At 39.8% G+C, this 21,215-nt stretch overlaps 1 protein-coding gene across 1 annotated transcript in view; it reads right to left on the bottom strand.

The window, feature by feature from the left end:
* Positions 1-20,938, bottom strand: part of ROS1 (ROS proto-oncogene 1, receptor tyrosine kinase) — a 113,805-nt gene extending 92,867 nt beyond the window's left edge. The window contains exons 1-4 of the mRNA XM_070449921.1: positions 20,317-20,938; positions 8,391-8,435; positions 5,902-5,961; positions 3,302-3,328 (exon numbers count right to left, since the gene is read on the bottom strand). Of these exons, the coding sequence (XP_070306022.1) occupies positions 3,302-3,328; positions 5,902-5,961; positions 8,391-8,435; positions 20,317-20,439 (255 nt within the window). The 5' untranslated portion in view covers positions 20,440-20,938. The remainder of the gene's footprint in view (positions 1-3,301; positions 3,329-5,901; positions 5,962-8,390; positions 8,436-20,316) is intronic.
* Between the last annotated feature and the right edge of the window lie 277 nt (positions 20,939-21,215).

Here is a 21,215-nt window from a genome sequence, read left to right as displayed (position 1 = left end):
TGTTAGCTATAATCAACATGTTGTACGTTAGATTCCCAGAACTTGTTAATCTCATAACTAGAAGTTTGTACTCCAGAGAGTTTAAATGTTATCTCAAGAGGAGGCAAAGCTATTGAATAGGATTTTCTTCTTTTGTCTCTCCTTCTCTCTCTTTCTGTGCCTTCCACCCTCTATCTTGCTTTCTCTCTCTCTCTAATCTAACATTAGACTTCAAACGAAGTTATCCAGTGTTTCTCAAACTCAAGTTGCCCTGGAGAGAACTTAAAGGAATTTGCATTTAAGAAGTCCACAGAATCTGAGCCGAAAGCCCTGGATGGGGCATTTATACAACATATCCCAGGCTACTGAGCTGCCATTCCCACTGCGAAAGCCAAGTTCATCCTTCCCAGGGGCTACACCCGTCTGCTCTCTCTGTTCTCGCAGCAGTGAGATCACTGTTGCCATCATCCCTCTGGCTCCACTCCTGTGTTTCCCTGAGTGTCACACCTGCTGTGGATGCCTTTTGTTATCCTGCAGCTCAAGGAGGACAGGCCCCACCACCCTCCCTGGATGCCTCTATTGCAGAGTCTCCATATGAATTGTGGCTTCATCTCCTAAAAAGTCATTCACTCAAAAAATATTTACTGATAACTTTTACATGCCAAGCACTGTTTTAGATTTTAAGGCTATGGCAATGTATAAAACCAGTAAGTTCCCTGACTTCATAATTTACATTCTCTTAGAAGAAAATACACAATAACAAAGTAACTAACAAAAAATAGTACGCTTGGATAATGTATTCTTGCCTGGGGAATCCCATGGACAGAGGAGCCTGGTAGGCTATGGTCCAAAAGGTCACAAAGAGTTGGACATGAATGAGGAGACTTAGCACACACCCATGAGGAAGATAAAAGTCAAAGACATAAGGCATGACCAGACAGGAAGGGGACTAACTTTAGTTAGGGTGGTCAGGAAGAACCATGCAGAGGTGACCATCATGACAAGACCTGAGTGATTAGAAGGAGCTGGCCTTGCAAAAAGCTGGACAAAGGCAAATGCCTTGAGGTAGGAATATGGTGCACAGACTTGAAGATGAGGGAAAGGCCATTATGGCTGGTACAGAGAACAAGGAACAGGAGGCAAGATGAGGTGGATGAGCCAGCAAACACTGGTAGTTTGTACTTTTTCTCAAATGGCAAGAGAAGTCATAGAAATGTTTTCAGAACCTTCTAGATTAGGATAACCTAATTTGTGTTCTAAATTATCAGGGATAAGCCATCTCACTTCCTCACATCATTTTCCAAGTTATACCTTGCAAGCTACCACTTCTAAAACTATTCCCTCCAAGAAACACGTGGGCAAATCCCAAGCTTTCTAGCTGGAAGCATTGATGGTCAAGGAGGTCAAATTTCCTAAAGGTGTGAGCAACTGAGTTAAAAATATCTATCTCTATATCTCTCTCTTTACCTCCACCTCTATCGAGCATGTATGACTGTTCAGGTCTACATTATTTAACGTATAAAATAGCAAAATATAATAGAAAAGAATGGAAAATTACATGTTATAACAGAGAGCAAAGGTCCACGTTACATAAGTGCGAGTGGGCAGCATACTGATGAACAGTGAACTATTGCACTAGGAGCCCAGTCCTTGAGGAACAGAGATGCCGATGCAGAGAATGGATATGTGGACACAGGGCGGGAAGGGGGTGGGACGAATTGAGAAAAGAGCATTGATAAGTATACACTGCCATGTGTAAAATAGATAGCTAGTGGGAAGCTGCTGCATAACGCAGGGAGCTCAGCTCTGTGTCCTGTGATGACGTAGACGGGCAGAATGCAGGGAGTGGGAGGAAGCTTGAGAGGGAGGGATATATGTATACATACAGCTGATTCACATTGTTGTAAAGCAGAAATTAACACAACATTGTAAAGCAATTATCCTCCAATTTTTAAAAAATGCTTTAAATTAACAAAGTTTAAAAAAAGAGAAAGAAACCCAGTCCTGAGCGGCTTGGATGCTTCAGACCCTTTTGCTCTCTCTGGCTTCTAATCGCAATCCTCAAAGGGACTGTTATTTTGGCTGCTGCTTTTGTTTTGGTCACATAAAAGAGTTCTCAGGCAGTTGTTTTTTTTTTTAATCTCATCCAGGAACAAGCTTTAATTGTCTATTTATATAAGGAGAAATTTTTCCTCTTTGTTTTATTTCTTCTTACCTAACTCAAGCACCATTCACTCCCAAGGAAAAATCACTCAGATACAAGGTCACCACAGACTATTGAGAGAATATTCCAATTTGATTTTTTGCTTTTATTTTCTATTCAAAGGAATTTTTTCTATTTTACTAATAAATGATCATCTGTATCTCTTCCTCAGGCAAGATAGGATAGTTCTGTTCTCTGGTTTCAAGGACATTTTAAATAGAACACAGCATAGATGTGAAACTGAGAAATAATGCAGTTTCATCATAAGTACCTATTGTCAAATAAACTAAAATAAATTCTGCAGGGTACAGAATCCTGGACAGGAAATTTTAACTGAAGAAGACTGAAGGACAAGAAGGTCAGGTGCAGGGGAGAGACCTCCCATGGGGCTAGAGGAGAGGGTAATCGGAAGACACCTGGGCAGCCAGAGTCTGTATAAGGTCCCTCAATATCATAGCAAGAAGTAAATTAATTAACTGAAATTTAAATTTTAAAAAGCTGTGTTGTCAAAGGAGTTTGCTGAATAAAGAATAAGATTGCAACCCAAGAGTACTCTTCTGCGACTTTCCTGGTAGTCCAGTGGTTAAGATCCTGCACTTCCTAGGCAGAGAGCATGGGTTCAATCCCTGCTGTGGAGTATGGCCAAAAGAGAAAATAAATAAACAAATAAGTGAAGGGTCTCTTCGAATGCCCTGTATTTAATGATAACCCACAGGCTTTAGGGGGAGGAGGTGAAATCAGCAGAGACGAGGGTATCCCCGCTATGCCTTTCCCTCTCTTCGCACCACCCAGGCTTCAGGAATCAGAAGAACCTTTCAAACCAGATTAGAGTAATACATATGTACGTGTGTGAATGCATATGAGTGCATACATACATCTATGTACATTCATAAATGCATTTTATATATGCACATAGATATATAGAGCACAGCAAATACCTGAGTCAAAGATGGAAATACAGTCATCTTTACACCCAGAGTTAGAGCACTCCTAGGAAGAACATTTCTGTGCACCAAGAATGACTCCGCTTTCTCTATCTTTATTTTAACAGCATTTTAAGGATAACAGAGAAAGACGTGGGGTTTAATGACACCTTTTTTGCAAGTGACTGGCACTCACCTCATAAACTGCAGCATAGGTTTCATTCTGCATAGAGGAAAAAGGAAAGAAAAATTACTTAGACTCTTTAAAGTTGTAAATAATTTTATTGACACTTAGCTAGGCATTTCTACCAAATTAATTTATGCCCCACCATCAACAAAATGCTTCCCCAGTGGTTCATCCACCTTCAGTACAGGAGATACAGGAGACTCAGCTTCAATCCCTGGGTCAGGAAGACCCCCTGGAGGAGGATATGGCAACCCACTCCAATATTCTTGCCTGAAGAATCCCATGGACAGAGGAGTCTGGGGGGCTATGGTCCAAAGGGTCACAAAGAGTTGGATAAAACCGAGCAATGGAGCATGAGCACACGACAAAATAATCAATAAAGAATAATCAAAAGCAAAAGATTCCAGAGCTGGAATCTGTACAAACTGTACAGACTGCTCACTGTACATACTGCTGTAAAAATTATGTTCTTTGCATCACTGGAAAAACAAGGACACATGATGTCTACTAGAAAGTCTCAACTAAACAGTAATCCATGATGGACCAGGTTAGAGAATGAAGGAATGTTGGTAGGTGCCCAGGGCGACAGAATCGGAAATGAAAAGCCACCAGTAGGTCTGGTTAGGAAAGGCCAGAAGATTCTTCTGCCCAAACTGGCCACTCCAGCACCGACTCTGCTTCCTGGACTGATTCCCCCAACAAATGGTACTTCTCATTCCCTTACTCGCTCAGTGCAGTCTGAGCACTAGCTACGTGCCCCTCACTGTGTTTGGTGTAGAGGACAGTGTGAATGAGACAGACAGCATCCTCCCCTGATGGCCCTACATGTCAGCAAAGGATATTAAACACGTAACTAGGCAAATAATGATTCAAACTACCATCTGGACAGTGTGCTACCAAGGAGTAGGAAGTGTTTTTATTTTTTTGCTTATTTATTTACTTGACTGCCCTGGGTCTTAGTTGCAACACATGGGATCTAGATTCCCAACCAGGGGTCAAACTACAGCCCTCTGCCTTGGGAGTGTGGAGTCTTAGCCACCAGGCCAAGAAGTCCCTGAAAAATGTATTCAGAGTGTGTGATTGTTCACAAGTCCAAACAGCACCTGCTCCATCTTTTGGTAACTTCCAGTCTATGAAGCACAGCGTCGCAAGCAGGAGAGTGGGTGTAAGTGACTCCTGTGGCTGAGATCTGTGAGGACACAGTACAAGAACGGCTGTGAGGACTGACTACAGAAGAAGACATTAATACCCTTATTTAAATCTCAATGCTGTAATTTGAGTCATTAATAGAAAATGATATTCTGTGTGCTTAGTTGCTCAGTCGTGTCCAGCTCTTTGAGATCCCGTGGGCTCTACCCCGCCAAGCTCCACTGTCCATGGAGGTTCTCCAGCAAGAATACTGAAGTGGGCTGCCATGCCACCCCTCCAGGGGATCTTCCCAAGTCAGGGACTGAACCCAGGTCTCCCGCATTGCAAGCGGATTCTTTACAATCTCAGCCACCAAGGAAGTTCAAGAAAATGATATTACCTAAAGTTATCATGATCCTAACTAATTTAATCTCTGAACTGAACAAAGCAACCCATTTTTAAATTACAAAACTCTTATCCATGAGATTGAAGTAATTGAAGTAATTAATTATAGTGTAACAAGCACTATCCTTAGCAGGGATTCGCTTATTATCTTAATTTACCTATTAGGAAAGTAAAGTACCAAGTACCTTAACGAAGTCACACACTAATTGGCAAAGCCAGGGTAAATGAAAAATGAAAAAGTATTAGGGGATGTATTTCCTACACGAAGTGAAGTAAACCTAGGTGTGTGTGCCCTCTGGGTTAGACTGCTTCCACATTCCCCACAGAGAAACCTTGAACGTGATCTAGGTCCCTTCGAAGTGTGTTCTGGCAGCACCCAGCATTGCATCACCTGGGAGCATGTTACAAGCACAGAATTTCTAGTTCCCCACACAAAACCCAGTGAATCAGAATCTGCATTTTTAGCAAGATCCCAGATATTTGCATATTAAAATTTGAGAAGTACAGGACTAGGAAATTTAACAAATACTTAACATTCTACTAAAAGGTCACTATAGTTTGGAGCAATTTGTCATTTCTGGCTTCCATGGTTTGCATTAACTTCTCTTGGTTGCCGGTTCACCAGTTGCATTAATAATGTTGATTTGGGGACTTCCCCAGTGGTCCAGGGGTTAAGAATCCACTTTGCAATGCAGAGGATGCATGTTTAATCCCTGGTTGAGGAATTAAGATCTCACATGCCACAGAGCAACTAAGCCCTCACACTGGAACTCCTGAGTTCACTCCACAACCAAAGAGTCTATGCACCACAATGAAAAATCTCCCGTGATGCAAACCAAGATTCCGTGTGTGCCACAACTAAGACCCCACAAAGCCAAATTAATTAATCAAAATAAAAAACAAAACTGATCTCATTTTCTCCATTACTCCATTTCCATTATGTATTATTCATACTTTTGCTTTCGAGTCAAGCAAGCTAATTAAAAGTCAGTGGAAACTCAAATGAGAATCCTCATGGAGAATGATTCTCTTGAAGGAAACATTCATATCAAAACAGAAACATAATTGATACTTACACACTTTAAGGCACAGTTTTCCTGATCTGCTGAATTCCAGAAATGACATCCTTGGATGCACTATAAGAGAAAGAGATGATGATGACTGAAGAAGTGTGATTTTTCTAGTCACCTGAAGTGCAAATAGCAGCAAAGTGTTCCTGGAGTAGAAATGTATCTACCAAGGAATCTGTGGCCTCCCAGCAATCAGGACTTCTGAGACTCTAAGCAGAGCTGTCGTATTCACAGAGAGGAGGGCTTGGTGTGGCTCGGGGTTGCTGAATGGAGCCTAGCCTGGGGCGGGCAGGCCTAGATCCCAGGGAGCGATGGACTGTCTGGGAACACACTGTCCCCTGGATGCTTGGGGCAGGGGAAGTCCAGGACCGCATGGTGTCAGCACATCATTTAAGTCTTTGGGGGTGTGTCACGCAACAAGCAAGACCTAAAGCTGGAGACTCAAGCAGAGGCAGCACATCAAAACCAAGGTAGGTGGATAATTTGGGAAGTCGGCCGCCCTGACCTCCCACTGGACAGATTCAGCTGGGGCCTCCTTACCTAGTTTGTCTGTGCCTGTGATTGTGTGGACCACTCAGTCCAAGGCCACAGTAACACCTAAATCGCCTTCCCCTTTTCCTCAGTTCCTTCTGCTCTGCCATCTCTTTTTTCCTCTCCTTTTTCTTTTCATGTCTATGTCCTATCCTCAACTTATTCTCTTTTCACACTTCAGGTTTTCCAAGACTGAGCTCACATCCCTTCTCAGTATCGACCATCTGAACTTGAACTTCAGCGGAGACCCCTTCCTGAGCTCCAGACCCAGATATCAATTGTTTGTTAAATAGCTCCATTTGAGTCCCGACAAGCACCTCAAATACCGGAGTGAGTTGCTATTTCCTCCTCCAGCGGATCTTCTCTACCCAGGGGTCGAACCCGTGTCTCTTACATCTCCTGCACTGGCAAGCAGGTTCTTTCCTACTAGGGTCACCTGGGGAGCCCCCCATTCAGCAATGAAACATCAAATTCCTCCCTTTGTACCCTCGAATTTGCTCTCTCTCCTGTGTTTTCCATTAATATGCTTCCATCTTCTGAGCTGCCTGAGCCAGGAATCAAGCAGCTTCTCCTTCTTTCACTGCCTTCCCACCCCATCCTCATGGACAATCCATCACCAAGCTCTACCGATTCACTTCTTTGTTTCCTGGACTCTGTGTCCATTCCTTGCTTGCTCACTGTCCTTGCTTTTCTGGGCCCACCACCGCTTGCTGACAGCTTCATGAGGGACAACAAAACCTAATCATGTCCTTATCCTATCTAAAACCCTGTGTGTCATTGAAACCAAATATTCCCAACATGGCACACCGAGCTCTCCGCCATCTGGCCCCACCTAGCTTGTCAGCCCAGTCTTCTCCGTCCTGTCTCTGCACATGCACACTCCCCCAAGCAAGCTAAAGTACCCCTCCTTTTCTGCACAACTCAGCTGTCTCAAACTTTTGGGTCTGGACACAAAGGGCTCCCTCTGACTAGTGTACCTTCCCCCTCTAGTCCTTCTAGAAAACTCCATTTTTCTAGTTTTAGCCATGCAAGACCCTCAGGCAAGCAAACTGCTTTTCCTCCTGCGTTTTATTCTTTCTCCTGCCACCCACCGCTCTTCTGACTCTCACAATGCTGTCTGGCTATGATTTTACGCACATGTCTGTCTCTCCTACAAGACTGTGAGTCCTTTGAAACAGAGCCTCTATTTTACTCATTCTTAAGTCTCTACTACCCAGCACAGTGCCTAGTTCATACCTATACTTGGAGTCACCAAACATGTATTGTGTAAATGGATACAGGCGCAGGAAAGAAATAAGACCATAAATGTAATTGATAGAGGAAAGAGCAGACACTGTCTAATCCAATCCTCTCAGAATACCCATATTTTAGTAGTTTTAACTACATCTCAGAAATTTTAAGTAATTTTGCCAAAGCCACATTCATTGGAAGGACTGATGCTAAAGCTGAAGCTCCAATATTTTGGCCACTTCATGCAAAGAACTGACTCATTAGGAAAGACCCCGATACTGGGAAAGATCGAAGGCAAGAGGAGAAGGGGAAGACAGAGATGGTTGGATGGATGAGATGGTTGGATGACATCGCTGACTCGAAGGACATGAATTTGAGCAAGCTCTGGGAGTTGGTGATGGACAGGGAAGCCTGGCGTTCTGCAGTCCATGGGGTTGCAAAGAGTCGGACAGGACTGAGCGACTGAACTGAACTGAACACAGCTAGGTATAATCAAAATCATGGTCTTGTCTTAGTCCTATGTTCTTTCCACTTCAACGCACTGTCCCTGAACTCATGTTTGAATAATCTGTGATGCAGACTTCTCGCTATTTTCCATCCAGCTTTCGCCATCGGGCACAATTAAATGAGCTTTTACTTAGGATTCATTATTACGATAATCAAACCTGACTTTTGTCCCTTTTTTTATCAATGCAAACACTGTAAAGTCCCAGGCAGTGGAAGCAATTACTCACCGGTTCACTCAGATTGTGAGGTGTGCCGACATCAAGCTGTCTGCCCTGAAATGAAGAAGGAGGGAATGAATACCTTATCAATCTTGTGTTCAGTATAACTACCACAACTTGAAAAAAAGAGCTTCCTTTTTTTGCCTCTCCAGTGTTTTCTAACTGTAAATTAAGGAGCCAAATGTTTTAAAGTCATTAAATCAGTCATAAAACCAGACAAGACGCCTCTGCAAGTTAACAGGAATACCTTGGAGATCCCACGAGTTTGGTTCCAGACTACTGAAACAAAGGAAATCAACAAATTTGGGGGCTTCCCAGTGCGTGTACAAGTATGTTCACACTACACTATAATCTATTAAGTGTGCAATAGCACTGTTTTTTAGAAAAAGTATGCTTTAATTTAAAATGTTTTATTGCTAACAAATGCTAACCATCATGAAACAACACAAGGTTATCACAAATCTTCAATTTGTAAAAAAACCACAATATATGCAGAGTGCAAGAAAACAAAATGTGCCTGGATAAGATGAAATGCCTAAGGATTCTGTAGAAATGATAAAAGTGGGAGTCAGGTATGACAAAAATCACTACAATATTGTCAAGTAATTAGCCTCCGACTAATAAAAATAAATGGAAAAAAAAAGTGGGAGTCAGGATGTAGCCAAAAGAAGTAGTTAAGAACAATGGGGAGATATAGTATTAAATAAGCCTGTGACATTAGTCTATCAAGGACTCCTGGATTAGAGATGAATTACGTTTGCATTTCTCTTTTTTAAAAGTGACTAAAACAACAATTGACTGCATTTAATTAACATTATATAACAAACCATACAAAAAAATGCATTCATGTTCTAACCTAAATCTGTATACATTTGTGTTCATGACACATAAGGTAAAAGTGTGAATAACAGCTGCCCTAGGCAAGATTTTTTCAAGATGTATCTCTTCCTCGGGTTTCTATGCTTATTATTTTGGATTTGTTTTTATAATGTGAAAAGCTATTTTCCTCCATCCAAGAAAGTACTTCTTATATAAATATCATTAGTGCCCTTGGATCCAGAATTAAGAAATGGAAAAATAAAGTCATAAACTAAACAGACTATTTGACCATGAGGTTAATAACCTGAAGCCCAGAGACAACTTGATTTTTTATAAAGTCTCATGTACTATTATGAAGAGTGTTTCTTAATTCTCATGGCTATGCAATGTGTGTGTGTGTGCATGCATGCTCAGCCATGTCTGACTCTTTGTGACCCCATGGACTGTGGCCTGCTGGGCTACTCTGTCCATGGGATTCTCCAGGCAAGAATACTGGAGTGGGATGCCATTTCCTTCTCCAGGGCATCTTCTGAACCCAGGGATCAGACCCACATCTTTTCATCTCCTGCATTAGCAGGCAGGTGCTTTACAGCTGAGCCATTGGGCTATGAAATATTTGAGGTTTATATGTCCAGTCACTCTCCAACTCTTTAGCAAAGAGATTTTCAGAGTTCTGGAAACAGAGGAGTTAGTGGAATGGCATTACCACTAAAAGATTTATGCTAACCAGGTGTTTGGGTTGCTTGAAAAGTACACCATTTAACATACAACATTTCTGTTGTAAATACTGTACCACCAGAAGACAGATTAAGCAGTTTTGTATAAAGCTATGGTGTAAAAAATTAGTGTTTGTGTGCAAAGTCAATTCAGCCATGCCGGGCTGTTTGCGACCATATGGACCATATCCTATCAAGCTCCTCTGTCCATGAGATTTCCCAGGCAAAAATACTGGAGTGGGTGGCCATTTCCTTCTCCAGGGGATCTTCCTGACCCCAGGATCGAACCCACATCTCTTAAGTCTCTTGTATTGCCAGGTGGGTTCTCTATCGCTAGTGCCACCTGGGAAGCCCTGGAAGCCCCCCAAAAGAGGGATAATGAAAAAACATTGTACTCAACTTTACTTGAGTAAATTGCCAAGCACATGATTTTGAGAATGCCACAATGCCCTTATTACTAAGGTCACTTAAATTGTCTCATACAGAGATGAAGATGGTATCAGGAGCTTTAAAACATAAACGTAGAATATGCATACCAGAAATGGATTAATGACTATGCTAATCAGACATACAATTATATGTGTCATGCAAAATCTCAAAGTACCCCAAGGTTATGGTGGCCTATACCATCATCACCTTAGGGTCCTTTGAATGATTTTTTCCACGTGACACATATAATCATAGTTCTACATTGGGAAAGGAGTACATCAAGGCTATATATTGTCACCCGGTTTATTTAACTTATATGCAGAGTATATCATGCAAAATGCCAGGCTGGGTGAAGCACAAACTGGAATCAAGATTGCTGGGAGAAATATCAATAACCTCAGCTATGCAGATGACAACACCCTTAAGGCAGAAAATGAAGACGAACTAAAATGCCTCTTGATGAAGGTGAAAGAGGAGAGTGAAAAAGCTGGCTTAAAACTCAACATTCAAAAAATGAAGATCATGGCATCCAGTCCCATCACTTCATGGCAAATAGATGGGGAAACAATGGAAACAGAGACAAACTATTTTCTTGGGCTCCAAAATCAGTACAGATGGTGACGCAGCCATGAAATTAAAACACACTTGCCCCTTGGAAGAAAAGCTATGACCAACCTAGACAGCATATTAAAAAGCAGAGACATTATTTTTCCAACAAATGTCCATATAGTCAAAGTTATGGTTTTTCTGTTAGTCATGTATGGACGTGAGAGTTGGACCCTAAAGAAAGCTGAACGCTGAAGAATTGATGCTTTTAAACTGTGGTGTTGGAGAAGACTCTTGAGAGTCCCTTGGACTGCAAAGAGATCAATTCAGTCAATCCTAAAGGAAATCAGTCCTGAATATTCATTGGAAGGACTGATGCTGAAGCTGAAACTCCAATACTTTGGCCACCTGAGGCGAAGAACTGACTCATTTGAAAAGACCCTGATGCTGGGAAAGATTGAAGGCAGGAAGAGAAGGGGACGACAGAGGATGAGATGGTTGGATGGCATCACCAACTCAATGGACTTGAGTTTGAGCAAGCTCCTGGAGTTGACAAAGGACAGGGAAGCCTGGAGTGCTACAGTCCATGGGGTCGCAAAGAATCAGACACGACTGAGCAACTGAACAACAACCACATATAATTACATTCGTGATTAGCATAGTGATTAGCAGTCATTAATCTGTGGCTTATACCATCACGGGGCTTCCCAGCTGGCTCAGTGGTGAAGAATCTGCCTGCCAATGCAGGAGATGCAAGAGACGTGGATTCGATCCCTGGGTCAGGAAGATCCTCTGTAGGAGGAACTGGCAACTCACTCCAGTATACTTGCCTGGAGAACTCCATGGACAGAGGAGCCTGGCCACCTACAGTGCATGGAGCCTCAAAGAGTCAGACCAGACTAAGGGACTAAGCAGGCATGCACACACATACAATCATACTCAGCGACTTTGACTTTGTCTGAATAATGAGCTTAACCTGTTAATTGCTAAAAATCCTGCCTGTTTGGGAAAATTATGGTTTTTCAGATTTATAGTCTTGAGCTTTTTTTTATACAAACTAACCACTAAAAACGGGGGCTGGGGGAAGCTTTTCATGAAATAAGCATTATAGGAACTAAGTTCTGGGTCAAAAACTACAATGATTCACAGGAGCGATTTCCTGGAGTTTCATAACTTTTCCATGAAGGGATTTACATATGTCCAAAAGAAGCCACTGCTGAAACTGTTTTTTTTCCCCCTTGGGGCAGAAGAGAGGCAGGGAGCAGTGATTAAGGGGTTAGGGTGTGCTGTTTTCAGTAAGCAGTGAAGTAACTGTGTCTGTTCATGGTTACAGAGCCATCGTGCTTTTTGTTTACTGGGTCAATATGTTGTTGTCATGTTAACTTGCATCTCAGCCGATCACGAAAGTTGCCTCACAGAAGGTTTTAATCAAAGCAGCCAAACCAACAAAATAGGACATCCTGTTTCAAATTACACCCTCAACCTCATTTTGAACTGCTGCTTTTTCAAGAGATTTGGCAAATTTCATAAGCCACTTAGCAAAGTGTTCACATTTGATGAAGCCATTTTTATATAAAAATAATTTTCTGCCACCCAGTCTTCTAAAATGTCAACTATCCATAGTTAAATGCAGAGCAGTGCTACATTTTCAATCAGTCTGCCATGAAGACTTAAGGCACAGAGTCTAAAAGTGTGCTCCTATTTAAAAGATGTCCTGACTCATATCTCTATAACTTGGACGCAAATCTTCAAAAAAATTAAACATTTTTTCCATCTTTTTCAGCTTCTCATAAACATAAAGGCCATCAACATTGTTTCATATTTAAGCTTTTGAATATCTGTATCCATCTTCCTTTCACATCGCTTGAATATAACAGACAAAACAACTTGTATGTGACTACTAGAGCCTGTTACTGTAAAATGAAACAGAATACCACCCATTGTCGTCAAGAGTTACTAGATTCCCACCAGACTCCCCTGGGACTCCACCCTTCTGCTGTAGGGGGCATGGGTTCAATCCCTGGTGTGGGAACTAAGATCCCGCATGCTGGGCAAAAAGAATTATTAGATTCCCATCTGGATTTCCCATGAATCACCAAGTTAGCATACAATCACAACCCAGAAATTTCTAGATTGTTCACAAATAGTACAATAGGTCAAGCCTGGTGCAGGTTTAACAGCATTTTGATTGAAGACCATCCTATTTTCATTCATATAGTCATGGCCTCAACATTTTTTGCTGATGGCTCATTGAAGCCCAGGGTTTTTTTCTTAAAACAAACAAAAACTAAAGTCTCATTTTTCTCATAGACAGATATGAGATTGACGTTAATTCTTAAAAGCCCAGTGTGCAAACATTCGAGACTTTACACAGAGGCAGTGTGTCTGCATACATGTGAGCAAGCAAGTGCAACAGCTGCCATATGACAAATTAGGGATCACGTCTTCTAACCCTACCTCGTGGCACATGGCATTTTTCTTTTTTTAAAAGCAGTCTTATTAAGAGCAAAGGGAAATATACAAATTCAGAATTTTACATATAGTGAAACAACAGATTCCTCTTTTTATTTCTCACATTTTCACAAATTTTAAGAACTTTTTTATACTGAAGGAAAATAAATGGAAACTAAGAAGGAAGAGTCTATAAATTGTTCATCCTCTCTCTGGTCATTTTTGAGTGGATCCTTCATGAGCAGGAAGGCTTACAAAAGATGGCAATGCTAAGTCTATGATAACCTGGTATGCACCCAAATAACGTTACATGGGTATGACATAGTTATCAACCTGCCCTACTCATTGACTTAGAATTATAGGCAGAGGAAAACTAAATGAATATTTTTAGTAACTCTAACCGATACTAACCAGCATCTGCCTGTGCGCAGTTGTGTTCGACTCTTTCGGACTCTGTGGATGGTAGCCCGCCAGACTCCTCTGTTCATGGGCTTTTCCAGGCAAGGATTCTGGAGTGGATTGCCATTTCCTCCTCCAGGGTATCTTCCTGACCCAGAGATGGAACCGGTGCCTCCTGTGACTCCTGCCTTGGCAGGCAAATTCTTTTCCCATGGAGTCACTTAGAAAGTCCAGTACTGATCAGAACCTCTCCTTAAAACTTGCTAAATTTGAGCCATTAAATTAGAGAGGTGATTAATTTAGCAAGGAGGCACACCATCTGTCCTGGGCTGACCCAGCACTGTGAGCAAGATACGTTTCAAGAGACAATAGAAAATCTAAAAGGGCTCAGAAGGTGGCTTAAACATCTGTTGTGGCCTTCTGAACAGCCGGTGCTTTTCAGAAGGAAGCAAAAAAATGACCATCACTGAGTTCATGAAGCCCTCTCTTTCCATTCCGTGTAAGCACCATCCACTTTGCTGTTCACTCTCTCCAGCCTCTAGAACAATGCCAAAAGGATAATGGTGTTCCATAACTGTATGTTGAAGGAATAAATCCAAGAATTCAAGATGGCCTCCTATTCAGGAAGGGGTCCAGAAGTGCCCTGGAAGCATCACTCAGTGGCCTAGAATCATGAGGGATTACTCTCAGTACTTGAGAAGTAATCAGACACAGGAATCAAAGGACAATTGTTGACTTCTTTTCCTCTTATTTGGTGTGTGAAGAAAGAGTCCTCTGATCGCCCTAACCATTTATATTTGTAGAGAAAGGAGAAGAAAGCTTAATATTTTTTTGTTTTTAGATAATTAAGTACATAGAGGGTAAGAACTGTATCTTTTAGGTTAATTGTGCAACCACATGCTTCATAGTTCTTTGTGTTCATAATTTTGTTCAAAATGAAGCTTTTGATTCCCCCTTATGTGATTGAAATACAACCAAATACAATGACAGGTAAGATGGTGAATTTGCAATTGAATTTTTTCCTATCCCTTCAAAAATCAATGTTAGATCATAAAAGCAAAAGGGTGGATGCCTGGGTAGTTTTTAAACAATGAAACAACAGAGATGTTTCTTGGTGACCCTTAAGTCACACTGTAATAGTATTGAGTCTTTCTGTTGGCAGCTCTCAAAATTAAGTTTAATAAACTGAATGGCATGCCCATCAAACAGTCTTGGGCAAGGTAGCCTCATGAGTCAGGTCTAGGGGGTTCAGATGAAGATGATTTTGTCAACACTCTTCCCTAATTTCCAACTCCCTCTCCATCCCCCTCCTCCCTGTAATCATAGCTAACATTAGTGAGTGAGTCTCGAGTTCCAAGCACTCTTCTTGGTGTTCTTCACTGAATCTCAGCCAATATCCCAACAACCCTATTTGGGAGATACTTTTATTAACTTCATTTTGCGGCTGAGAGACAGAGAGGTCTAGTAAGTTGTCCAAGAGTTAGGATTTGATTGTGGTGCTAATTGCCTCCAGAGCCCGTGTCCTTAACCAAAGCACAGATGCCTCCTATAAACCGTACCAAAATTCCTCACTTTGGAGTGAGAGTTCTCATCATTTACCTGAGCTCACCTCTTCCAATTACCTGCCTGAAAGACACTGTCCCAGTCCCAGATCTTAAATCCTCAACCCAACTCCTACTTCTTGGCACAAGCATCCCTATATTGCCCACCTCAGCCAAAACTAACTTCCCTCTTTACTTCCTGCCTTAGTAATGAAACAGAGCAGAATGATCTGCATTTTAATCCCACATATGATATTTGCTCCTGATGTGATCATTTTAAAAGTTAGCTGTGTTGTTTAAACTTAGTATTCTCATCTGAAACATAAGTAGGATAATAATTAGTGCTTAAAGTTTTGTGAGGATTAAATTAAATTATATATTCATTATTATAGTACAGTGCCAGGCACTTAGAAATCTATTATTAATATTATGCGCAAATTTGCTGTAAACAGCCTTTTGCAGACATATCATTATTGATGCAATAATCTCTTCAGATAAATTTCTTGATGTTCGGGGTTAGAGGTATGCTTTCTCTTTTATCTCTTTTGATATTTATTTACCCACTATTTTCTAGAATGCTATCAACTTATGTCCTAACGAAAAGCACATGGAAGTTCCAGCTTATCCAAACTTGGCCAATTATAAGATGTCTTTATCTCTGCCAATCTGATAGAATAAAAATTGATCATTCATTTTTCCTATGCAATTCTATGTTGCTGTGAGGTTGAACATCTATCACATTTTTTAGTCATTAATGTTTCTTAGCCATTAATATTTCTTTTTTAAAAAGAAGCAGGCCTTCTTGTTCTGAACAATATTTAAATACTCTCCTTTATAAGAGTTGGTAAAATTGTGTTTATCATGTGTAAAACTTTTTTCTGTTCTTTGGCTTTGTTTTTATTGTCTTCTGTTTATTGTCATATAGTTAATTTCTAAGCAGTTGAATTTATTAATAATTTCTTTTAGTGAGTCTAGGGTTTGAAACAGACTTCTTTCCCACTCCAAGATTATACAAATAGTCTTTCCTAACTTATCAAAATATTTTATAGGATGAAGTCTTGTTCTGTTTTTTTGTCTGTTTATATTTAAATTATATCTTTTCAAAATACCTCGTGGAATTTATTTGAACCTGGTAGTAATATGTTAATAGGAGTTGAAATTTTTTGAATCTCTTTTTTTCACTTTTGTTTTCAAAGAAAGGAGTACTTTATTTTTTACTTTATTTGGTTTAGATTAGCTCAAGGTGTACAACAGATTGAGTTTAAGGTACAGAGATTTCCCATCAACTCTCTGCTCCCACATATGCATAGCTTCTCCCATTATCAACACCACTCATCAGAATAGCACATTTTCTAGTAAGCATGAGCCTACAGTGGAATAATCACAATCATCCAAATTCCACAGTTTACCTTAGGGTTCAGTCTTGGTATTTGGACAGAAGTATAATGATTACCATACAGAGTACTTTCACTGCTCTGACATTCCTCTGTGTTCTGCCCATTCATCTCCCCAGAGCCCAGCGCCATCACTCTCAACCATGGATCTTTCCAGGTTCTCCGTAGCTTTGCCCTCTCCAGAACATCATACAGTTGGAGCCACACAGCCTTTTCAGATTGGCTCCTTTCACTTAGTAATAGGCATTTAGGTGTCCTCCATGTCTTTCACAGCTTGATAGCTCATTTCTTTTTATAATAGTTTTGAATAATATCTCCTTACCTGAATTGTCAGTTTACTTATTCTTTCACCTACTGAAGGAAGGAGTTATTTTTCATTCTAAATGGATAGCCTCACTTTGGTTTGAATTATCATCTTTATCATATTCCACACTCCCTTACGTACATAATATAATTTCTGGAGCATATTCTGTTTTACGGCTTGCCTATTCCTATATCAGTGCATGGTGTACTAATTTCTGGATACTTTATGGAATTTTGGAGTTATGGTTTGGTGGCGCTAGTGGTAAAGAACCCACTTGTCAATGCAGGAGACATAAGAGACGCAGGTTGGATCCCTGGGTTGGGAAGATCCCTGGAGGAGGACATGGCAAACCCCTTCAGTATTCTTGCCTGGAGAATCCCATGGACAGACGAGTCTGGAGGGCTACAGTCCATGGGGTCGCAAAGAGACACGACTGAAGCAACTTAGCACACATGTTATAAAGTTGTATATTGATATACAAGAAAGGTATTGTATATATACACACATATATATACTTTTTTAAACAGGACAACCTTCTGAATCTTATTATTTCTGACAATCTTATTGAATTGACTTGAGGCTTCTAAAAGAGCACTTCTGAGCACTAGGTCCTCAACTGTTGGAATTTGTTACTAAAAAAAAAAAAAAGAGTTTTACTGCCAAAGAAGATCACAAAATTGTTATAAACAAAGCCATCAATATGATATTATATCCTGTTGAATCTACAAAAAGAGGGTATGGCAAAAAGCATTTCCATAAATTATTTGGCCACGAATCTCTTTTGTTTCTTTTTCATAAAGGATCTCACAATGCTAGTGTTCTGAAAAACAATAATTATTTCTTTGTTCTCTGCAGCACATGGCATAGGCAATCTTAAAATATTAGGTCAGTTAATACACTTAACTAATACATACAGATTCCTCCATTAGTGTAAAACCCACACTCAAACACAGAACTATGATTTGTGCATTTTGGGACAGCAGTTTTAACATTTCTTTCTACAAGACACTTTTGTTTCTTTTTAAAAGGCAAAGATGCCTCAATATCAAGAATCACCCAGTGGGAATGATAATATAATATACATCTTATTTGAGTCTCAGGGTTTCCCAGGTGGTTCAGTGGTGAAGAATCTGCCTGCCAGTGTAAGAGATGCAGGGGACGCAGTTTTGATCCCTGGGTAGGGAAGATCGCTGGAGGAGGAAACGGCAACCCACTCCAGTATCCTTGCCTGGGAAATTCCAGAGGAGCCTGGCAGGTTACAATCCATGGGCGCAAAGAGACAGATACAGCTGAGTGACTGAACACGTACAGAGTATCAGTAGGCAAGAAAAGTATATAGTAGAGGCAAACTTTTGAGAAATAATGACTAATAATTTTCTAAAAATGTTGAGATACATGAATTGGCAGTTATAGGGGGTATGCTGTATGTTATTTACCAAGCATGATAATAAAAAAATTAATTAACAGAAAGAACCACCCAATGAAATCAAAGATGACCTTCATGGCAAAGTCCAAGCTAAAAACGATAGCACAGAAAAAAAAAAATTCAAACAGTGCAATAAAATCCAGCACTTTTCATATCGTTCCTCTGATCCGTGGCTCTATTCACTGGTCTTTCACCTAGCTTTTGTCTCCCCTGCCCTGATGTGGGAGGAACAGATGGAGAACATGATTATAATCACTAGTCAAATTGGCAGACCGTGTCTTCTACAGTTCCACCATATCAGCTGTGCCTTTCTCTGTAGGAGGTGAACGGAAGGCAACTCAGCAAAGGAACAGACTGTCTACTCCTTCTGCCAAACCCTGAAATCAAGGAGCCCACACACAGAAATAAGATAAAACTAAGTTTAGCTAAAAAATAAAATGGAGACTCCAATAATAGAAACAGCCAACATCAGTTTTGATAGTTGGGAAATTAATAAACAAATTATAGTGGCACATTCATATGATGGAATATTTAAAATATATTAAGGACCTTATTTCCATAAAAACATCAAGGTATACAGGAAAATCTGCAAAGTAATGTTCAATGAAAGAGCTGGGTGCACAGTGTGTGAAAAATTATATACATACTTGAGGAAAAGTCATTGAAAGAAAATACAATTATAGGTCAATAGTTGTGGAATTACAGGATTTTTTCTTTTATTCTTCTCTATCTTATAAACATTTTACAATGAATATGTATTGTTTTTATAATCAGAGAAAAACATTTAATAAAAAAAGAAAACATTTAATAGTCTCAGTTTTCCATTTTTAAGTTTGGATATTTAGGTTTATAAAAACCCTAAAGCACATATTTCTACATCCGTGGTAATGAAGTCTTCAGCAAAGAATTCTATAAAATACCAACCATATTTTTAAAAAGTGCCAAAACAATAGTAAGCTTAAGTAGTATTTAAAATGATAGTTTAAATTAAACCAAGAGTATAACACAAATACCTTTCCTTTTTTACTCTACCACAGACTTCTATCTTTAATACTTTAGCCTAATAATGAATACTGTATTTGGTATTTTTTTATTTTAAAAATGTGACTATAAGTATTGTCATATTGTCTTTAGATAAGAAGAGTGCCTCTTTCCCTGACTAGAATGTATTTGGCTTTTAAATTTGATTCAGTGACCGTTTTAAGCACAAATAAGTCACAATACAACTGTAAAGATGTGAAACACTATTTAGGAGGAATAATACCCAGAATGAGAAGAAAATCATAGATTTCCAGAAAAACTCACCAAAAAAATTATAAATGCACAGATAGACAGGAATTTACAAACAATTCTGTCATTTAATAATGATAATCATATATAAGTATATAATACATAAAATAACATGTAAATATATAGTGATCAATAATAAGACAAAGTGTTCTACATTGCATCCACATCTGCTTCCCTCATCATCCCCCTCCTGATACGATCGTCTATCCACAATATAAATAGTACTTTTGCTTGCAATGACAAGGCATTGCCCTGTGGCTGAACCTATTTCATGCTTTAAGATGAATATAAATGATTTTGTAATAAATGAGTTTAACTGGTATTTTTTAAGGTGTGCAAATTTATTTCATTTATGCCTTCTTTGCCAGAACCCCATGATCCCAGTTGCAAAAAAAATAATAATAATCTATGAAGAGACAACTTGAAAGAAATAAAGCAGCTTTGCTCTCCTTACTACAATCACTAACGTTTCTAATTTTTTTGGAAAAAAGACTCTTGCCTTGCTATCATTTCTCATGAGAAAACTTCTCATAAAGAGAAAGTAATTCAACCACTATAACAAGCTGAATTCTATCTGTTCTACTTCCTACAAAGACAAATATTAGACCAGGAAAACTTACCAGGTTAGTTACACATGACTTTAAACAGCTGTTTAAAACTGTACACTGGACCACAGAAATCCATAGGCAGCCAAGAGTTGCAAACTTGACAAGTTTCAGACTAAGCCAGTAAACGTTCTTCATCACTTCACAAATGGCGGATTTTCAGATGAACTTTCTTCTCATTTTCTCCATTTCGCTATCTGAATTCTTTGGGTTTCATCACTTCAGTTGAAAGAGTGGCTGGTGGACTTTTTGGTCTTGTTTTGATGTGTTGGGGTATCTTTGCCTTTTAAATAATGTTTAGAACTTTGAATACTAGATAGCTTGTATCATTCCCATAACAGTGATTTCATGAGGCTTCCTTTTACTCCCATAAAGAAAGTCAGCCACTGAGTAAAGGTTAGGTCTTAGGAGAGCGCTTCACAAGGAAAGTAAACAAAGCAGAGAAGGCAAATTGCATTTCAGCCAGCACGTGACACGAGCAGAGTCTGAGACGGGATCAGACTCAGTGGACCCTCCACCACTTCACTTCTTTGAGGTTTGCTCAGCTATGCAGGAAACTGGGTTTTAACCATGGTTAGCAAACGGTAACACTATTCTAATAAAGAATTATCAAAAAAAAAAAAAATTCAAAGCGCCCAAATCAAACGATGCAGCAAAGAGGAAAAACATAACCCTTTGAAACCAAATACACATACTTTAAAATGAAAAAGCAAACTAACCTGAAATTAATAGACAAATACTCTGAGGGTCAGCTAAAGACAAGGAAGTTTGTTAGGCACTTTCAGAACTTCACTACATATTAACTAAAACACTGCCTTATCAAGTCTATTGAGATAGAGAACTGAAACTAGCCACCAAAGAGACCTAAGATATGTCTGAGGGTAACTGTCTTGGAAAGGATACATTGTACAAAT

Source organism: Odocoileus virginianus, chromosome 19 (assembly GCF_023699985.2).
Source record: "Odocoileus virginianus isolate 20LAN1187 ecotype Illinois chromosome 19, Ovbor_1.2, whole genome shotgun sequence".
Lineage (NCBI taxonomy): Eukaryota > Metazoa > Chordata > Mammalia > Artiodactyla > Cervidae > Odocoileus > Odocoileus virginianus.
The sequence above is the reverse complement of the archived record's forward strand: the minus strand, read 5'-3'. Positions and strand labels throughout refer to the sequence as shown.